Below are 15,015 nucleotides of genomic sequence, written 5' to 3' on the forward strand. Positions count from 1 at the left end.
AGTAAGGTAACTGAATCCATGAAATGAAATTAGGGCCAAATCCAAATTTATGTAGAGTATAAAACAGATAATCCCACTCCACCCGGTCAAATGCCTTCTCAGCATCGAGTAATAAGGCAATTTCAGGGGTTGTAGTTGACTTGGTGTGTAATATGTTTAAAAACCTGCGCAGGTTGAAAAAACCATGCCTACCCTTCACAAAACCTGTCTCATCTGGAGAAATTAACAATGGTAGATATTTCTCTAGCCTGAGAGCAAGTGTTTTTGACAGTATTTTAAAATCTACATTTAAGAGTGATATAGGACGATATGATGTACACTCTAATGGATCCTTATTTGGCTTCAATAGGAGTGAGATGGTCGCTTGTCGAAGCGTTAGGGGAAGACATTTTGAAACCAATGACTCAATGAACATGTCTCGTAATAAAGGTGATAAACTGTCTTTAAAGGTCTGGAAAATTTGTTCCTAAAGAGGAGAAGGACTATCCTGCCTGTTATCAGTCCTTGGTTCCAAAGCCTCCATCTCTGACGGCATGGGGGAGTCGTAAGTTATGATGTAGATTTCTCACAGAATCTGAAAAAAAAGCTGACCAGGTTTATTTGTAAGCGGCAAAATACTTTTTATAACTACAATGGATGCTCCTAAGGCTCTTACATTGACACCAACCTGTAAAATTCATGTTCCTTTAAACAAAATGCAATCACTCAGTTTAAATGTAAATGTATCCTTTCAGAGACAAGTGGAGTTGCTCATTAGAGGTACAGTTTATTTTCAGGTTGTTAGGCTGCTCATTCAGTGCATTCCTCTCAGTGTAGTACACAAGAATGTTATAACTAAAGCTCAACCCACATGTTTAATAGCTAATACAACACACACAAACAGAGAAACAAGCCTCCTCGCAGTGGCATGTGGCCAATAAGAAAAGATGCGACTAAGATGAAGTCTCTGACATTTTTTCCTGAGTAAAATAACGATTTTCAACTAAACCCTTGCAGGTTTTTCTTGGGTCTAAATTTAATTTTTTTTTCCTGTTGTCATGCTCTGAGTTAGCAGTTGTCTGCACACCTGAGCGTCACGGTGGTCCTCTTAGTCTGAGCGTCTGTGGGTCTGTACCTCTGACACTTGTTAAAAGGTGGACAGTGGAACAGCTCATTTAAACTTCTGCAATAAAACTTTGGAAGATTCATGCCTACGACGTAATCTACTTTTACATGTTGTCAGTTATCTTGTGCTCATGTTTCTTTGTTATGTGGTGCTTTCCATGGGGGAAACAAATTTAAACCTGGGACTTTGTTCCCCTCCTGGGTCCTCATTCTTTGTTTGCTCAGTTTACTTTATTTTTTAACTTTTGGTGATGAACATATTTGTCCCACAGGTTTTTCCGTTTCATATGTTTCCTGACATTAATAGTTCCCACAACTACCTGACATTTGTTTGTCCTTACATTGAGGTGATAAATATTATGATTTTTTTTTTCTTTTTTGATTGAAAAACTGTGAAAAACGTATCTGCAAATGCATCAGAGACATTGGCAGTACTGCACAGGCCCGTCACGATAGCTGCAGGACGTGTCGTTGTATTTCCAGGGGAAGTGCGTGTTGGGTTAGGGTAGGCCACATTGCAGGTTTTCAGAGGGTTTTGTGCTTACGATGTAACTAGAACGTAGATTTAATGGAAAAGTATTTAAAAAAAACATATTTGTAACAATTCCAACTGCCCATAGCTAAAACTGAGATTAGTCATGCAGGTATTTTATGCTTACTATTTGTAATCTTACATGTAATATCCTTCAGTATAAGTCAGTTTTTAGTTCTTAAGGTTAACAGAGAGGAGTAATGGAAAAAACAACAGTGTGCTGTTGAAACAGCGCAAATATTGCCTTAGTTTGTGGTCCTTTTATATGTACTCATGTACCCTGTTCGAATTGTTTGTTCTTCAAATGTTTAAGCGTTGTGCAAAACTGGTTACATTGTTTAAGCCATACAACTGTGGTTCTTTCATCCAGCTGTGTTTCTCTAATTCTTTTTATATCGCCAAATTCGGACTCGAACCTCAAACACTTTGAGGTTCGAGTCCGAATTTGTCTGTCAGCATCTGAGTTTACAGACTCGTACATTTGTCCTGTATATAGAACATCTATTTTCATGTTGTTCCGTTACATTCACGCACACTTATGTAAGAAGCTCCACTCCAGTGACTGTGTGCGTGTGCGCGCGCAGAGCATCAAGTTGCAGTTATGAGTCACAGCTTCATGGGATCTTTGTGTCATATTTTAATACAATTAATAAAGCTGTAATTTTTACACTAAGTCAAATAAAAATATAAGAAGGCAGGAAGGATTTAACAGGAAAACAAAGATTATAGCTGTTACAGTTTGGGTCACATACAGACAAACTCATGTCTTTGCTTTGTGTGCCGCTTTAGCTCCACTTGGTCCACTGGAACTCTGACAAGTACAGTCTGTTTGAGGAGGCAGTGATGGAGGATAACGGGCTGGCGGTTATTGGAGTTTTTCTGAAGGTACATCACACACTGTCTTTCAAGTCCTTAAACAATGACCAAAATCATATGTTTTGGGTTACTTTTGATTTGCGTTCAGCAGTGTGTTTATGTGAGAGAATGGTAACAGCCGTCCAGCTGATTTGTGAGTGACGATAATCCAGATTATGGTCTAATCTTTGCATAGGTGGGAAAGAGACACGAGGGGCTGCAGAAACTGGTGGACGCTCTGCCTGCAATCAGACACAAGGTTAGTCACACACACATATGTGTGTATACCTGTTGTGTTTTTTCTCTGCTTTAATGAGAAAGTGTATTTACCTTTGACAAAGAGCATCACAGACCAACAATTCTGTACCTGTCAGTTTATAGGGAGGTGGTGCCCTCTAGTGGTTCAGGCTTTCTTTCACACAGAGAATTTCATTTTTTTTTTTCACCAAGTAGTCAAAAGAACTGAAGTCAAACTGAATCAGTAGCTGTGTATTCACTGCATCCAAGGACCTGAAGATGAGGTAAATTACACTAGCTCTGTGCATTAATAAATGTAGCATATGTAGGCAGCTCGCTATATGAAAAGAATGCAGGCAAGAAACAACAGGGAGGAAGCAAAAGAGCTTAGTGCTTTTAACCTTGGATTGATTATTGGTGCAGAAATTATTGATTATTGGTGATATGCTTTTTCTGGTCTGCTTTTTTTCCACGAACAACAGTCTAGTTCAGAGAGTGTAGCAGAAAATTACAAACACTCAATAAACTACAGTTCTGTGGTTGGAAAGCTGTAGAGGGTGGCGTGCAAAAGCGGGCGGTTGCATCAGCACTCTGTACTCTATTAACTTAGAACAGGAAACCAAGACTATATTGGGCACACATTTACCACACCTAGACAGTTTTCATCTTGAAACGACGACAGACTGTCCTGACAGATCATGATTTCTGCTCCCACATCAGATTGTCAAGTCAGAATTTGGTGATAATAAGACGAATCCGTGGTCCACAATGCGTGGTGTTAACAGTTCAAGCTGCTAATGGTGGTGGTGGTGTGATATAGTTTTTCCCTTGATTTTAACATGTTGATCTGTCATTATAGACCTGTCCTGAGATATGATTATATTTCCTTTACACTGTTGCTTGTAGTTTTTGAAGGTGACTCACTGCAGATTGTATTTTCCCCTTGTTTTTTATCACTACTAATTCACAGCTTATCACTAATAAGGTCTGATATGAATGTTGGTTCAACAATATAATAAGAAGTGTGTGCTAAATAACAGATGTTGTGTAACACATACCAAACAAATTTTAAATATATTTATATTATAGTCAACATTTAATGATTTTAAATATTTTACAATTTTCCACAGAGTGCATCCAGTCTGCTGTTGTGTATTTTCTGTAATATACTTGTACTGTTACACTTGCGGATGCTAATATCAACACGGCTGTGAGTGGAAGCTGTGAACTTGAGACGTACGCAGAAAAATGTTGACTCACAGGGAGAGGAGCTAAAACGGCTTGTTTCAGGCAGAACTAAGGATCAGTTTGAAGTGTGAATCATGCAAAGTCCACAAGCTTTAACTGAATATTTGTTTCTTTGGTCTTCTGCAGAACAGTGTAGTAGCGTTTAACCGGTTCGACCCCGGCTGTCTGTTGCCCACCAACACAGATGACTACTGGACGTACCACGGCTCTCTGACCACGCCTCCTCTGACAGAGTCTGTTACCTGGATGATTATGAAACAGCACATAGAAGTCAGCCATGAGCAGGTAAGAACGATGTTTTTAAGAATCACAACACAAAAAAGTAAAGAATGTTAACAATGGGTCGACGTTTCATGTGCAGTGTGATTGGTGGTGTCTGTTTTCTTTTTTTCAATCCTTCTTCCTCTGTTAAACCTTCCTCTGTTAAAATCCTAAGATGTTAAAAGGTTTAACATCTTAGGATGTGGTCCATCCTAAGACCAAATACAGACAAATAAGGGCAGAGATGTAAATGAACACTGTATTAACACATGTTTGAGTGGTTGGGGATCAAAATTGAGGATAAGCACTGTTCCAAATGTGTAGAACTGGTTGCTAACGTGCTATCCATGACTACTATTAATCCTTTTCCACTAGTACCTACTCAGCCAACTCAACATGGCTCAGTTTGGGATGTTTGGCATTACAATAGAGTCTGAGGTTGTTATAACAACATTGTGGCCAAACGTCCTGTCATTTGTATGCAACACTAACACCACAACAGTGGAGGACGTTGAGGCAATGGCATACCTGCTGCCAAAGTAGTGCTTCTTTGTGTAGCTGTTTCCCTCGTTGCCAGGTTTTTGATTTTTGTGAGTGAGATGCTCTAATGATTCATGATGCCACTGACTAGCCAATCGGTGGCATGCAGTCTCTTGATGTCACATTTTCAGATCATCTCAGATCGATTGGAATTCCAGCCGAGCAGGTACTAAAAAAGTACATACCACCTAATGGGAAACCCTAAAAACTAAGATAAGTCAAGCTGACCCGAGCAGGTACTAGTGGAAAATGGCTGTATGAGAGTTATTGCTGCCCCATGGTGGGCACGAATCACTGGTGCAACTTTAAGTTGAGTTGCACACCAACCTTTGGATATGTGCTGTTGTGTTTTGGGAACAACTGTTCTTTCAAGGTAACTTTCAGTAGTGGTTTCCGATGACAGTTGAGGTTTATGTGAAGGTGTGTTTATTTTCACCCACACCCATAAAAACCAGCACAGCAACATTTCAGCTTCAGGATTCCCAGTTCATTGAAATTACCCAGAAACTAAAGATATTATCTTTTGAAGAAGTTTGATATAAATCTCTGCTGTCTACCGCTGACTCTCTTGCCCTATAGTTGGCTGTCTTCCGGAGCCTTCTTTTCACCTCAGCCGAGGAGGATATGCAGAAGAGCATGGTGAACAACTTCCGTGTGCAGCAGCCTCTCCGGGGCCGTGCCGTCCGCTCCTCCTTCAATCCCTTCCTGAAGGAGGCGCCATCCACTGAAGGCGACAAGCACAACCACTGATGCTGCTAGACCCTTTTGTCTTCTCTTAGAGTAACTCACACAGTGACCACTGTCCACACTTCTGTTGTTTTCCTTTCTTCATGCTGTCAGAACATGTTGTTGCTCATCAACATCTGATGCTGGAAGCAGGTTTTTAGAGTGTAGCACAATGTAGGGGGGATGTAAGCAAACTGTTTCTGATTGGTTGCGGTTTTTATTTTCTTTTACAATTTGGTTTGACTGTTGCAGACCAAAAGCCAATAAGGGATGCTTGCTGTGGGGAAAAAGAATATTGATAAGAATGGTATTTATTCTATATTTACAGTCTTTTCAGTTACTGTATGTAAAGTTTGTAGCTACAGCTGTGTGTAGGGAGTCACACCGAGCTGCAGGTACAAACTTCATGGTCACAGCTACAGCAGAGAGTGCTCTGATCTCCTCGCTGTGATGTTTTTATCCTTATAAGGAGGCAGGAGCTACTGTAAGTTTACAACACAATGCCCTGGAGATTTTACCAAACCGTCAGGGGGAACGTGCCTCCCCAGTAAAATACTCAACATATCTAAAATCATCAGTGTTTTACCACTTGTACCACAATGTCACTTTTTTCATTCTTAAAGTTGTAAGATTTACTGTTTTGTTTTTTTCCATCTACACACTTTAAACCTTTAGTGTCGTAGCCTATAAAGAGTCATTTATATATTATACTTTATACATCTTTGTTTTATTCGGACATCCTATAATTTAAAGAGTCTGAAAGCTGACTCTAAGCTTTGGTTCTTCTACATAGAACCTGTGTAATACGCACAATCATGCCTGGTTACTATAGCACATACACGCATCCTGATTGACCCAGAGTGCATGTACCTGTGTCACACTGGTGCACCCAGTTACTCTGGCTCACAGTGATCTCCATTAGACACTATAACCGCCGTGCCTTTAAATGTTCTCTGTGTGGCTCACTGCTTTTGGCAGCTTCACCCTCACCCCTCTCAGGATGGAAAGTATCTGTTCCCCCAAGATATAGCTCGGGTACAGTGGTTGGTGGTCACTCTCAGAAATGGTGGAGGCTCAGCTGCTATTTACTGCGATGCTCACCTCTTACTTCCCAGACAGGTGTACTAAGAAGTGAAGAGTCAGTTTTCAGTGTTACAAAGGAAGCTCTGTTTGCGCTCTATACCTACTTATGGTGAACTCGTAACCTGGTCTGCAGCAGAGTCAGTTATCAGTTCAGCTCATTTTGGCTTGGCCAAAAACTAAACTGATTCCACTGATCTCTCTTCATTACAGTATGGGACGGCATCAGACCTGCATGCACAGGTGTAAAGCTTTAAAGTTGCAGCTGTCATGGTAACCTAAAGATGTATTTGCATATAAAATCCCAGAATTAACAGTTTTCTTCAGCATTGAGCTTATGACTTATTGGTAACATCACTGTTGGTTTTATTGACCTCTGAATAAAGCAGGCCAGCAGTCTGGATTAACCACAGTTTGAGGCTTTGTTGAACCAGCCAACACAAAGAAAGCCTGACTATGTTGAACTTGCTTCATAGTACACCTGTCTGGTAATTTGAATGAATCGAGTTGTAATTGGGAGGAAGCTGCTGTCTTTATTAGTCTCTGTGGTGCAGTTGTTGTGTTTTAACAGAAGATTAATCGCACTAATGTGATAGAACAAATCAGTCTGCTGTTTTTGGATTGGAAGGGGTTTAAAGTTACAGTTATATTTAGCATAAAATGTAATGTAGAATCCACATCATCATTATTATTATTATTATTATTACGATTGATGTTTTAAAGCTAAAGACCTTTTGCAGGATGTACTTGGATAGGTCACAGGAGGATAAATTACCTCTAATGTTGCAGCATGTTTTTATTTTTATATACAAGGATTCCACTATTTGAGTTTCACCTGTAACCTATCCAGAGGGGACCTATTATGCTTGTTTCCATCGACATATTTTTATTCTTGGTCTCTACTTGAGTAGCTTTGGTTAATTCATGGTTCAGGATGAATTTCTTTCTTCTGATTGGCTGCTGTTCATAAACAACAGGTGGGTGGGGATTCTGCACTCACAGAGAGCTGTGTGCCAGAGTGCTTTGTCACCTGTGACATTGTACAGGCAAAAATATCTGCCATTTAGAGCAGCGATAAGCCTGTTTTTTGTCTCACAGTGCACCATCATTTTAGCATAATTATATGACAGAATATGAAGAAAAAAAGCATAGTAGTTTCCCTTTAAAGATGTAAACTAGAATAAATTAAAATGATATGCAGATCCAGTGCAGGGACACAAAGGTTTTGAAATCGGGAACGATTTTAATGCAATGTTACATCATCTAGAAAGGTTTAGCAGTTGTCATGCTTTGGCTCATGTCCAGCAGCTGCAGTGCTCGAAATTGGACTGTGCAGCAACGTCAGAAAGCTAAAAGGAAGTTTGAGGTAAAGTTGAGAGAGGAGGAGGGTACTGATGGAACGATAGAAGGAGACATGCATGCAGAGACCTGTCTGGCTCTGAGATTGGTCTTATTTCAGGACTGCAAACTGGAACATCGCACCATATCTGGCCACTTCTAACGTCATCTGTGTGCAAAGGTTTTCTCCAATGGCATACAGTTGCACTGAAGTGGGGTGAGAGGTCATGGCTGTCTTAATGATCCCTCTGTAACAATGCAACTATCCAAACTTGCCCTCCTCCTGTCACCGAGGCTCACGTGATTCTTAAACGCCCTGCTCCATCTCCCCCGCGGGTCATCCGTTGGCCCCCCAGTCGAAGCAGAGCACGAAGCTGCACAGCGACTGGACTTCAGTGGACATGTATTGAAAAGATGCGATGTGCACTGGGTGATGTTAATTGTTGTGACGGCTGCAGACTGGCTAGATAAACAGTGAGGGGCCCGCAGAAGGCAGAAAAGATTTTAGCGTGAAGTTGAAGTGGAATTTGATATGGTGGTGTGCTTGGGGTTTTTTTCTTCTTCTTTGTTCAGTGTATTGTACTAACACGGGAGACAAGGGACCCAGTGCTGCCTTCATCGTGTACAGCTGTATTTTATTCATGTATTTGAATTGTGCACCATCATCTGCTGTGGTTTTTCATGGCTTTTTACTCATGTTGTTACTTTCTTATGCCTTTTTAAAAAAAATTGCAGTGCTGTTAATATTAACATATTACAATGCTCACAGTCAGTGCAGACTGATTATTTAAATGGATTGATCTATCAAAGTATGAGGCGCTAGAAATCTGTTTTTGGTGCTTTTCTTGATTGACTGCTAAATATTATATATATTTTTGCATCAATGAAATCTAATAGAATATAAAGTCTTCCATTTTTTTGTGTTTTAATCCATATCATTGCCTGCTTTTCTAATCATGGAGATACTACAGGTCCTACTGTACTTTATTAAAAAATATTTTGCATCTTTACTTCATCTTTCCTAGTCTTCTGTGGCTCACTGTGATGTTTTAGCAGGTGTATGATGTGTACACTGTATGCAGTGCATATTTTAGCTGTTTATTTGTTGAGTGTGTAGCCCACATTCCTGCCCTGCAGGGCCCTGCTAGGCCATCCAGCAGTGCATGTTGGAAGACCCTCCTGATCCTCAGGTGGCGATATTGAAAACCACCCAACATCGATGGAAACATGATTGTAGTTAGACTGATGTTAATAAATGATGTAAAATAATGGTAAATGGCCTGTATTTTATATAGCGCTTTACTAGTCCCTAAGGACCCCAAAGCGCTTTACATATCCAGTCATCCACCCATTCACACACACATTCACACACTGGTGATGGCAAGCTACATTGTAGCCACAGCCACCCTGGGGCGCACTGACAGAGGCGAGGCTGCCGGACACTGGCAAAATAATAAAGTATCATGTGATGTAAAAATGCTTCCTGTGCTATCTTTGTATTATTATTATTATTATTATCTTATTTTATGATTTTATTTGTTTTTCTTAAGTCAGCTGCATACTAAACAGCCCGTCAAAGTCACAGGAGGTTCACAAGCAGCAATCTCTCAGTATAAACGAAATTCAGCTGAATTGTTCAAAAAGTGCAATCCCTCAAATGCCCATTTGAGACTGACTCCATAAATGAGTCGCTTCCTACAAAATGTCTAACTTCAGCACTGAAATGGGCTTGTTTACAGCATGATCCAAAAAACTGAAAAGTTTTTTTTTTTTTTTTTAAATAAACCACTTTAATTTTTTGAGGCTTAGAATTAGGAGCCCGGTTACTTTAGTTGACAAGTAGCAGTAGCAGGAAACTGTCTGCTAGACCCCATCTCTGATGCAGCTCATCCACACAATCTTTGTAGTGCTGGTTCTAATTTTTAATTGCTTTAATAAAAAAGTGATTTCATTCAGTGCATTAGGAAGAAACGTCTCTGGAAACTGGAGACTCTTTGTATTTACAGCTCCAGTCTTTTCAGCAAATTTAAACAACCCCCATTGTTCCTTAAAAACACACCTCTTTCCTAAAACACTGAGGAACCAGGGCAGAAACATGTTTGAGATATGAAAACCACTTCTAACTGCCTCAAGCTGCCTTTGAAACCCTCATGACACAGAGAGGGGATGTTTGCTGGCCCCCACCCAGTCGCCTGGGGTCCTGGGGATGGATTGTTTATCCTCTTTTCTACACGGCTACCGTGGGAGGGTGTGCTCAGCTTCTCCACCTGAGTCGAGCCTAAGGAGAGGCGATTGAAGGCGACCTCTGGGGGTGTTTATTGTGTTTACTGGTCTGCAGGCTTCCCACGATTGTATGAATGTGGACAGACTGACTGGACACCCCTCTGCTTTGAACTGTACAATATGTTTGCGTGTGTGTACTATAAGCGTGCACGTGTCTTTGAAGTGGATGAATGACCAAAAGATTTCAAACCTGCTCAATGAATGTGACTAATTTTAGACTTCAAAGCATATACAACAACGATTATATACAGGATATATATATATATGTGTGTGTGTAGAGGATAACAGGGCATGCTGAACTGACAATATCAGAAAACTTGGACAGAACCAGCTTCCACAATCTTGCATTTGTAGTCCAGTTTGACACGATGTGACGACAAGGTAGTTTTGAATTTCTCATAGTGGGTTGTACATTCAACGTTGTGGTTAGTTCTGTGTTTTTTGGGATGCTCTAATGAAAGAAATGCCCCAAATCAAGAAAAAGGAAGAAGCATTAAACAGGTGAGACGCTGTCTTAAAATATTCATCAACTTTTAAAAATGCCTCTTTTGCCGTCCACTCTGAGATAGTTTTAAATGAAACTTGTAACAAAGGCAGGTTTGGTTTGCACCATAGTGACTTGTTTAATGGCCGTCAGTGAAGATGGGAGATGAAACAAAGACGAGACCTCATCTTCATCTTTGCTCGAGGGGAATTGTTTTAGGTCAACAAGTCACAATCCCCTCTACTTAAAGGCACAGATATAAACAGGAACCTGCATCCAGAGCCCCTTTCTTCCTCTGAACTCCAGGCCAGCTGCTCTTCCTCCTCATCGACTCTCATGTGTCCTCTTCACCCTCTCTGATGTGCCTGTTTAGTTTTTCAGATATTTGAGACAAAGGGCTTCAGTCAGTGGGATTCCTGTTTGGTTCTGAATGCAGTCTAAACTGGTTTGTTGGGTTTTGGTACTTTATAAAATACCAACTTGTCTTAAATGCAAATATCAACTAAATTCTCTAATATTTAATACTCTTTCCTCTCCTTTTTATTGTTGTTATTATTATATTACATTACTACCACTGCTGTTTTCTGTTATTTTCTTCTCAATATACAGTGGGGCAAACAAGTATTTAGTCAGCCACCGATTGTGCAAGTTCCCCCACTTAAAATGATGACAGAGGTCAGTAATTTGCACCAGAGGTACACTTCAACTGTGAGAGACAGAATGTGAAAAAAAAAAAAAAATCCATGAATCCACATGGTAGGATTTGTAAAGAATTTATTCGTAAATCAGGGTGGAAAATAAGTATTTGGTCAATAACAAAAATACAACTCAATACTTTGTAACATAACCTTTGTTGGCAATAACAGAGGTCAAACGTTTACTATAGGTCTTTACCAGGTTTGCACACACAGTAGCTGGTATTTTGGCCCATTCCTCCATGCAGATCTTCTCGAGAGCAGTGATGTTTTGGGGCTGTCGCCGAGCAACACGGACTTTCAACTCCCGCCACAGATTTTCTATGGGGTTGAGGTCTGGAGACTGGCTAGGCCACTCCAGGACTTTCAAATGCTTCTTACGGAGCCACTCCTTTGTTGCCCGGGCGGTGTGTTTTGGATCATTGTCATGTTGGAAGACCCAGCCTCGTTTCATCTTCAAAGTTCTCACTGATGGAAGGAGGTTTTGGCTCAAAATCTCACGATACATGGCCCCATTCATTCTGTCCTTAACACGGATCAGTCGTCCTGTCCCCTTGGCAGAAAAACAGCCCCATAGCATGATGTTTCCACCCCCATGCTTCACAGTAGGTATGGTGTTCTTGGGATGCAACTCAGTATTCTTCTTCCTCCAAACACGACGAGTTGAGTTTATACCAAAAAGTTCTACTTTGGTTTCATCTGACCACATGACATTCTCCCAATCCTCTGCTGTATCATCCATGTGCTCTCTGGCAAACTTCAGACGGGCCTGGACATGCACTGGCTTCAGCAGCGGAACACGTCTGGCACTGCGGGATTTGATTCCCTGCCGTTGTAGTGTGTTACTGATGGTGACCTTTGTTACTTTGGTCCCAGCTCTCTGCAGGTCATTCACCAGGTCCCCCCGTGTGGTTCTGGGATCTTTGCTCACCTTTTTCATGATCATTTTGACCCCACGGGATGAGATCTTGCGTGGAGCCCCAGATCGAGGGAGATTATCAGTGGTCTTGTATGTCTTCTATTTTCTGATGATTGCTCCCATAGTTGATTTTTTCACACCAAGCTGCTTGCCTATTGTAGATTCACTCTTCCCAGTCTGGTGCAGGTCTACAATACTTTTCCTGGTGTCCTTCGAAAGCTCTTTGGTCTTGGCCATGGCGGAGTTTGGAGTCTGACTGTTTGAGGCTGTGGACAGGTGTCTTTTATACAGATGATGAGTTCAAACAGGTGCCATTCATACAGGTAACGAGTGGGGGACAGAAAAGCTTCTCACAGAAGACGTTACAGGTCTGTGAGAGCCAGAGATTTTCCTTGTTTGAGGTGACCAAATACTTATTTTCCACCCTAATTTACGAATAAATTCTTTACAAATCCTACCATGTGGATTCATGGATTTTTTTTTCACATTCTGTCTCTCACAGTTGAAGTGTACCTCTGGTGCAAATTACTGACCTCTGTCATCATTTTAGGTGGGGGAACTTGCACAATCGGTGGCTGACTAAATACTTGTTTGCCCCACTGTAAATGCACACTCTCTATATGCTCATGTAAAGCTGAGGAGCACAAGCCAAAGAATTTCATTATGGATAAATGTGGCTACACTGTTATCTGTACATGACAATGAAACTTGAAACTTCTTTTATGTCACATAGAAACTGCACTGAATGTGCAATTCCGGACAAAATGATAAAATTTTTAAAATTTCCGTTTTATTCATATAGTGCCAAATCACAACAACAGTCGATTAAGGTGCTTTATATTTAAGGGAAACACCCTATAATAATACAGAAAAAAACCCAACAATCAAACATGCCCCTTTGAATTTCAGGGTGTTGACCACGAAAATTAAAAACGCCCTTTTAACAGGAAGAAGCCTTCAGAAGAACCAGGCTCAGGGAGAGTCAGTCATCTGCTACGACAGGTTGTTTTGTTTTTTTGTTTTTTTAAAGTAGAATAATTTACTATATGTAACTAAATAAGTAACATTTTCACCTCAAAGTATGCATTGGTGGTTTTTGGTCCCTTATATCCAGATGTCACATGTATCCAAAATGTTGTTTTTTCAGCATATTTTTCGAATCTGTTTGTGATAATACGGCAATAAATTGAAATAAATCTGGAAAATTGCAAATATTTTGTTGTCCACATACACAGAAATTCAAACTTCTTAAGTGAAGCCAAAACTCACAGATTTGAAAATAAATTCTTCTACATATAGCAACGTAGTTGCTGCATGATGGCAATTTAACAACATGACATATGTGCTCAATATTCAGGCAATTTTGCTTTTATGTAGGAATACAACTACAATATACCGAGGTGGCAACCAGCTGAGTCAAATCCCCCATTGCACAAAGCAGATGAGTTGGACTCATTAGCGCAGACTGACTCGGGTTGATTGCACCATGTTGGCAATTATTTGCAAACCATTGGCAGTTTGTCTGAGTCAGTCAAGGATTATCTCGAGACAGGTTACCACCCATCAGGTAACCTGTGCAGTCAACTTGAGCTTAAAGTGGTTGACTAGAGGTTGAGGGTGTTGCAAGGTGAATCTCTGGACAACAGTTGGTTGCTGCAACTACTTGCAAATGGACACAAAAATATTAATTAATCAAATCATCAGGCAACCACAGATTTTTCTTAGCTTCAAGGACGTTGATGTCTGTTTTTTTACTTTAGTGGGATTGAGCCATACAGTGATGAATGATTTGGTTTGTCTTTATTAGTAGATATACTGATATCAGCTAAACAGGTAAAACAACTCAATTTCGTTATATTTCTTTCATTCTTTAATACTTTGTGTTTATTCTTTATATATATATATTTTACTTTTTTTTATTTGTGAAAATAGCTAACTTTAACAATAGGCTAACGAGTGCCATTAGATAATTTAATAGTTTTTTCTATAAAAAACTGCAGCTCTCTGGTGGACAGGATAGGATTAGCTTTCGAATAGATGGGTATCACTGTCCTGACTTTTTGAAGACAGAATGACCACATTTAAACAGGATAACTTCAGCTTAAGTTTTCTTGTTTAACATTTAATGCTAATGCTTGCTAACATTAACTAAAAATATTAGCTAGCATGGTTACCAAGGCACTAGCAGAATTTCTCTATGAACTTAAGTAATGGTGTTTGTCAAATAATTTTATTTAAAAATGTTCTAAAGGGCACACTAGAGAAAATATGTTCAAGAAGTCTAGTTTGGTTACCTGAGTTACCAGAGGGGAAGTGTCTTTTCTTTTCTTTTTTTACCACTGAAAGTTTCTGTTTGCTGCACATGTTTAAGAACAAGCTAAATTTTGACCTAACACCTCGCAGACTCAGAGAAGTTTATAGTCTCAAAGTATACATGTTCACAACTTAAACTCTAACCTTTCTGTTTAGCATGGATTTGCTTTTCCACAACATTTTTCGAACTAAAACCATCCACCTCCTTCTGCTGAGAACAATTTGGCTCCCACTGTTGAGTTGGTTAATTATTCTCTTAGGCCTCATGATTACTGTTGACTAATTTCATATCTCACAGGATCAGTTGTAAAAGTCAAGTGTTGATTAATGCATGTTTAAAGTGCCCAGTTCAAAGAAAAAGCATTATGTAAAAGTCATTTAAATCTTAATACAGCAAAAC

General features: G+C 40.0%; 1 protein-coding gene and 1 long non-coding RNA gene across 3 annotated transcripts in view; both read left to right on the forward strand.

The window, feature by feature from the left end:
• The window catches only part of ca5a (carbonic anhydrase 5a), a 31,351-nt gene extending 22,420 nt beyond the window's left edge, over window positions 1-8,931 (forward strand). For both annotated transcript variants that reach the window (XM_085414667.1, XM_085414668.1), the window contains exons 5-8: window positions 2,426-2,521; window positions 2,688-2,750; window positions 4,103-4,261; window positions 5,357-8,931. In XM_085414667.1, the coding sequence (XP_085270793.1) occupies window positions 2,426-2,521; window positions 2,688-2,750; window positions 4,103-4,261; window positions 5,357-5,527 (489 nt within the window). In that variant the 3' untranslated portion in view covers window positions 5,528-8,931. The remainder of the gene's footprint in view (window positions 1-2,425; window positions 2,522-2,687; window positions 2,751-4,102; window positions 4,262-5,356) is intronic.
• On the forward strand, window positions 4,270-4,722 carry LOC146666552 (uncharacterized). Its single transcript, XR_014912781.1, has 2 exons — window positions 4,270-4,414; window positions 4,516-4,722. It is a non-coding gene; the product is annotated as an uncharacterized LOC146666552 (long non-coding RNA).
• Window positions 8,932-15,015: the final 6,084 nt, after the last annotated feature.

The sequence above is a fragment of the Rhamphochromis longiceps genome, linkage group LG7 (assembly GCF_057381845.1).
Source record: "Rhamphochromis longiceps isolate RC_006_pf linkage group LG7, R_longiceps_female_GT1.1, whole genome shotgun sequence".
NCBI classification, from domain to species: domain Eukaryota; kingdom Metazoa; phylum Chordata; class Actinopteri; order Cichliformes; family Cichlidae; genus Rhamphochromis; species Rhamphochromis longiceps.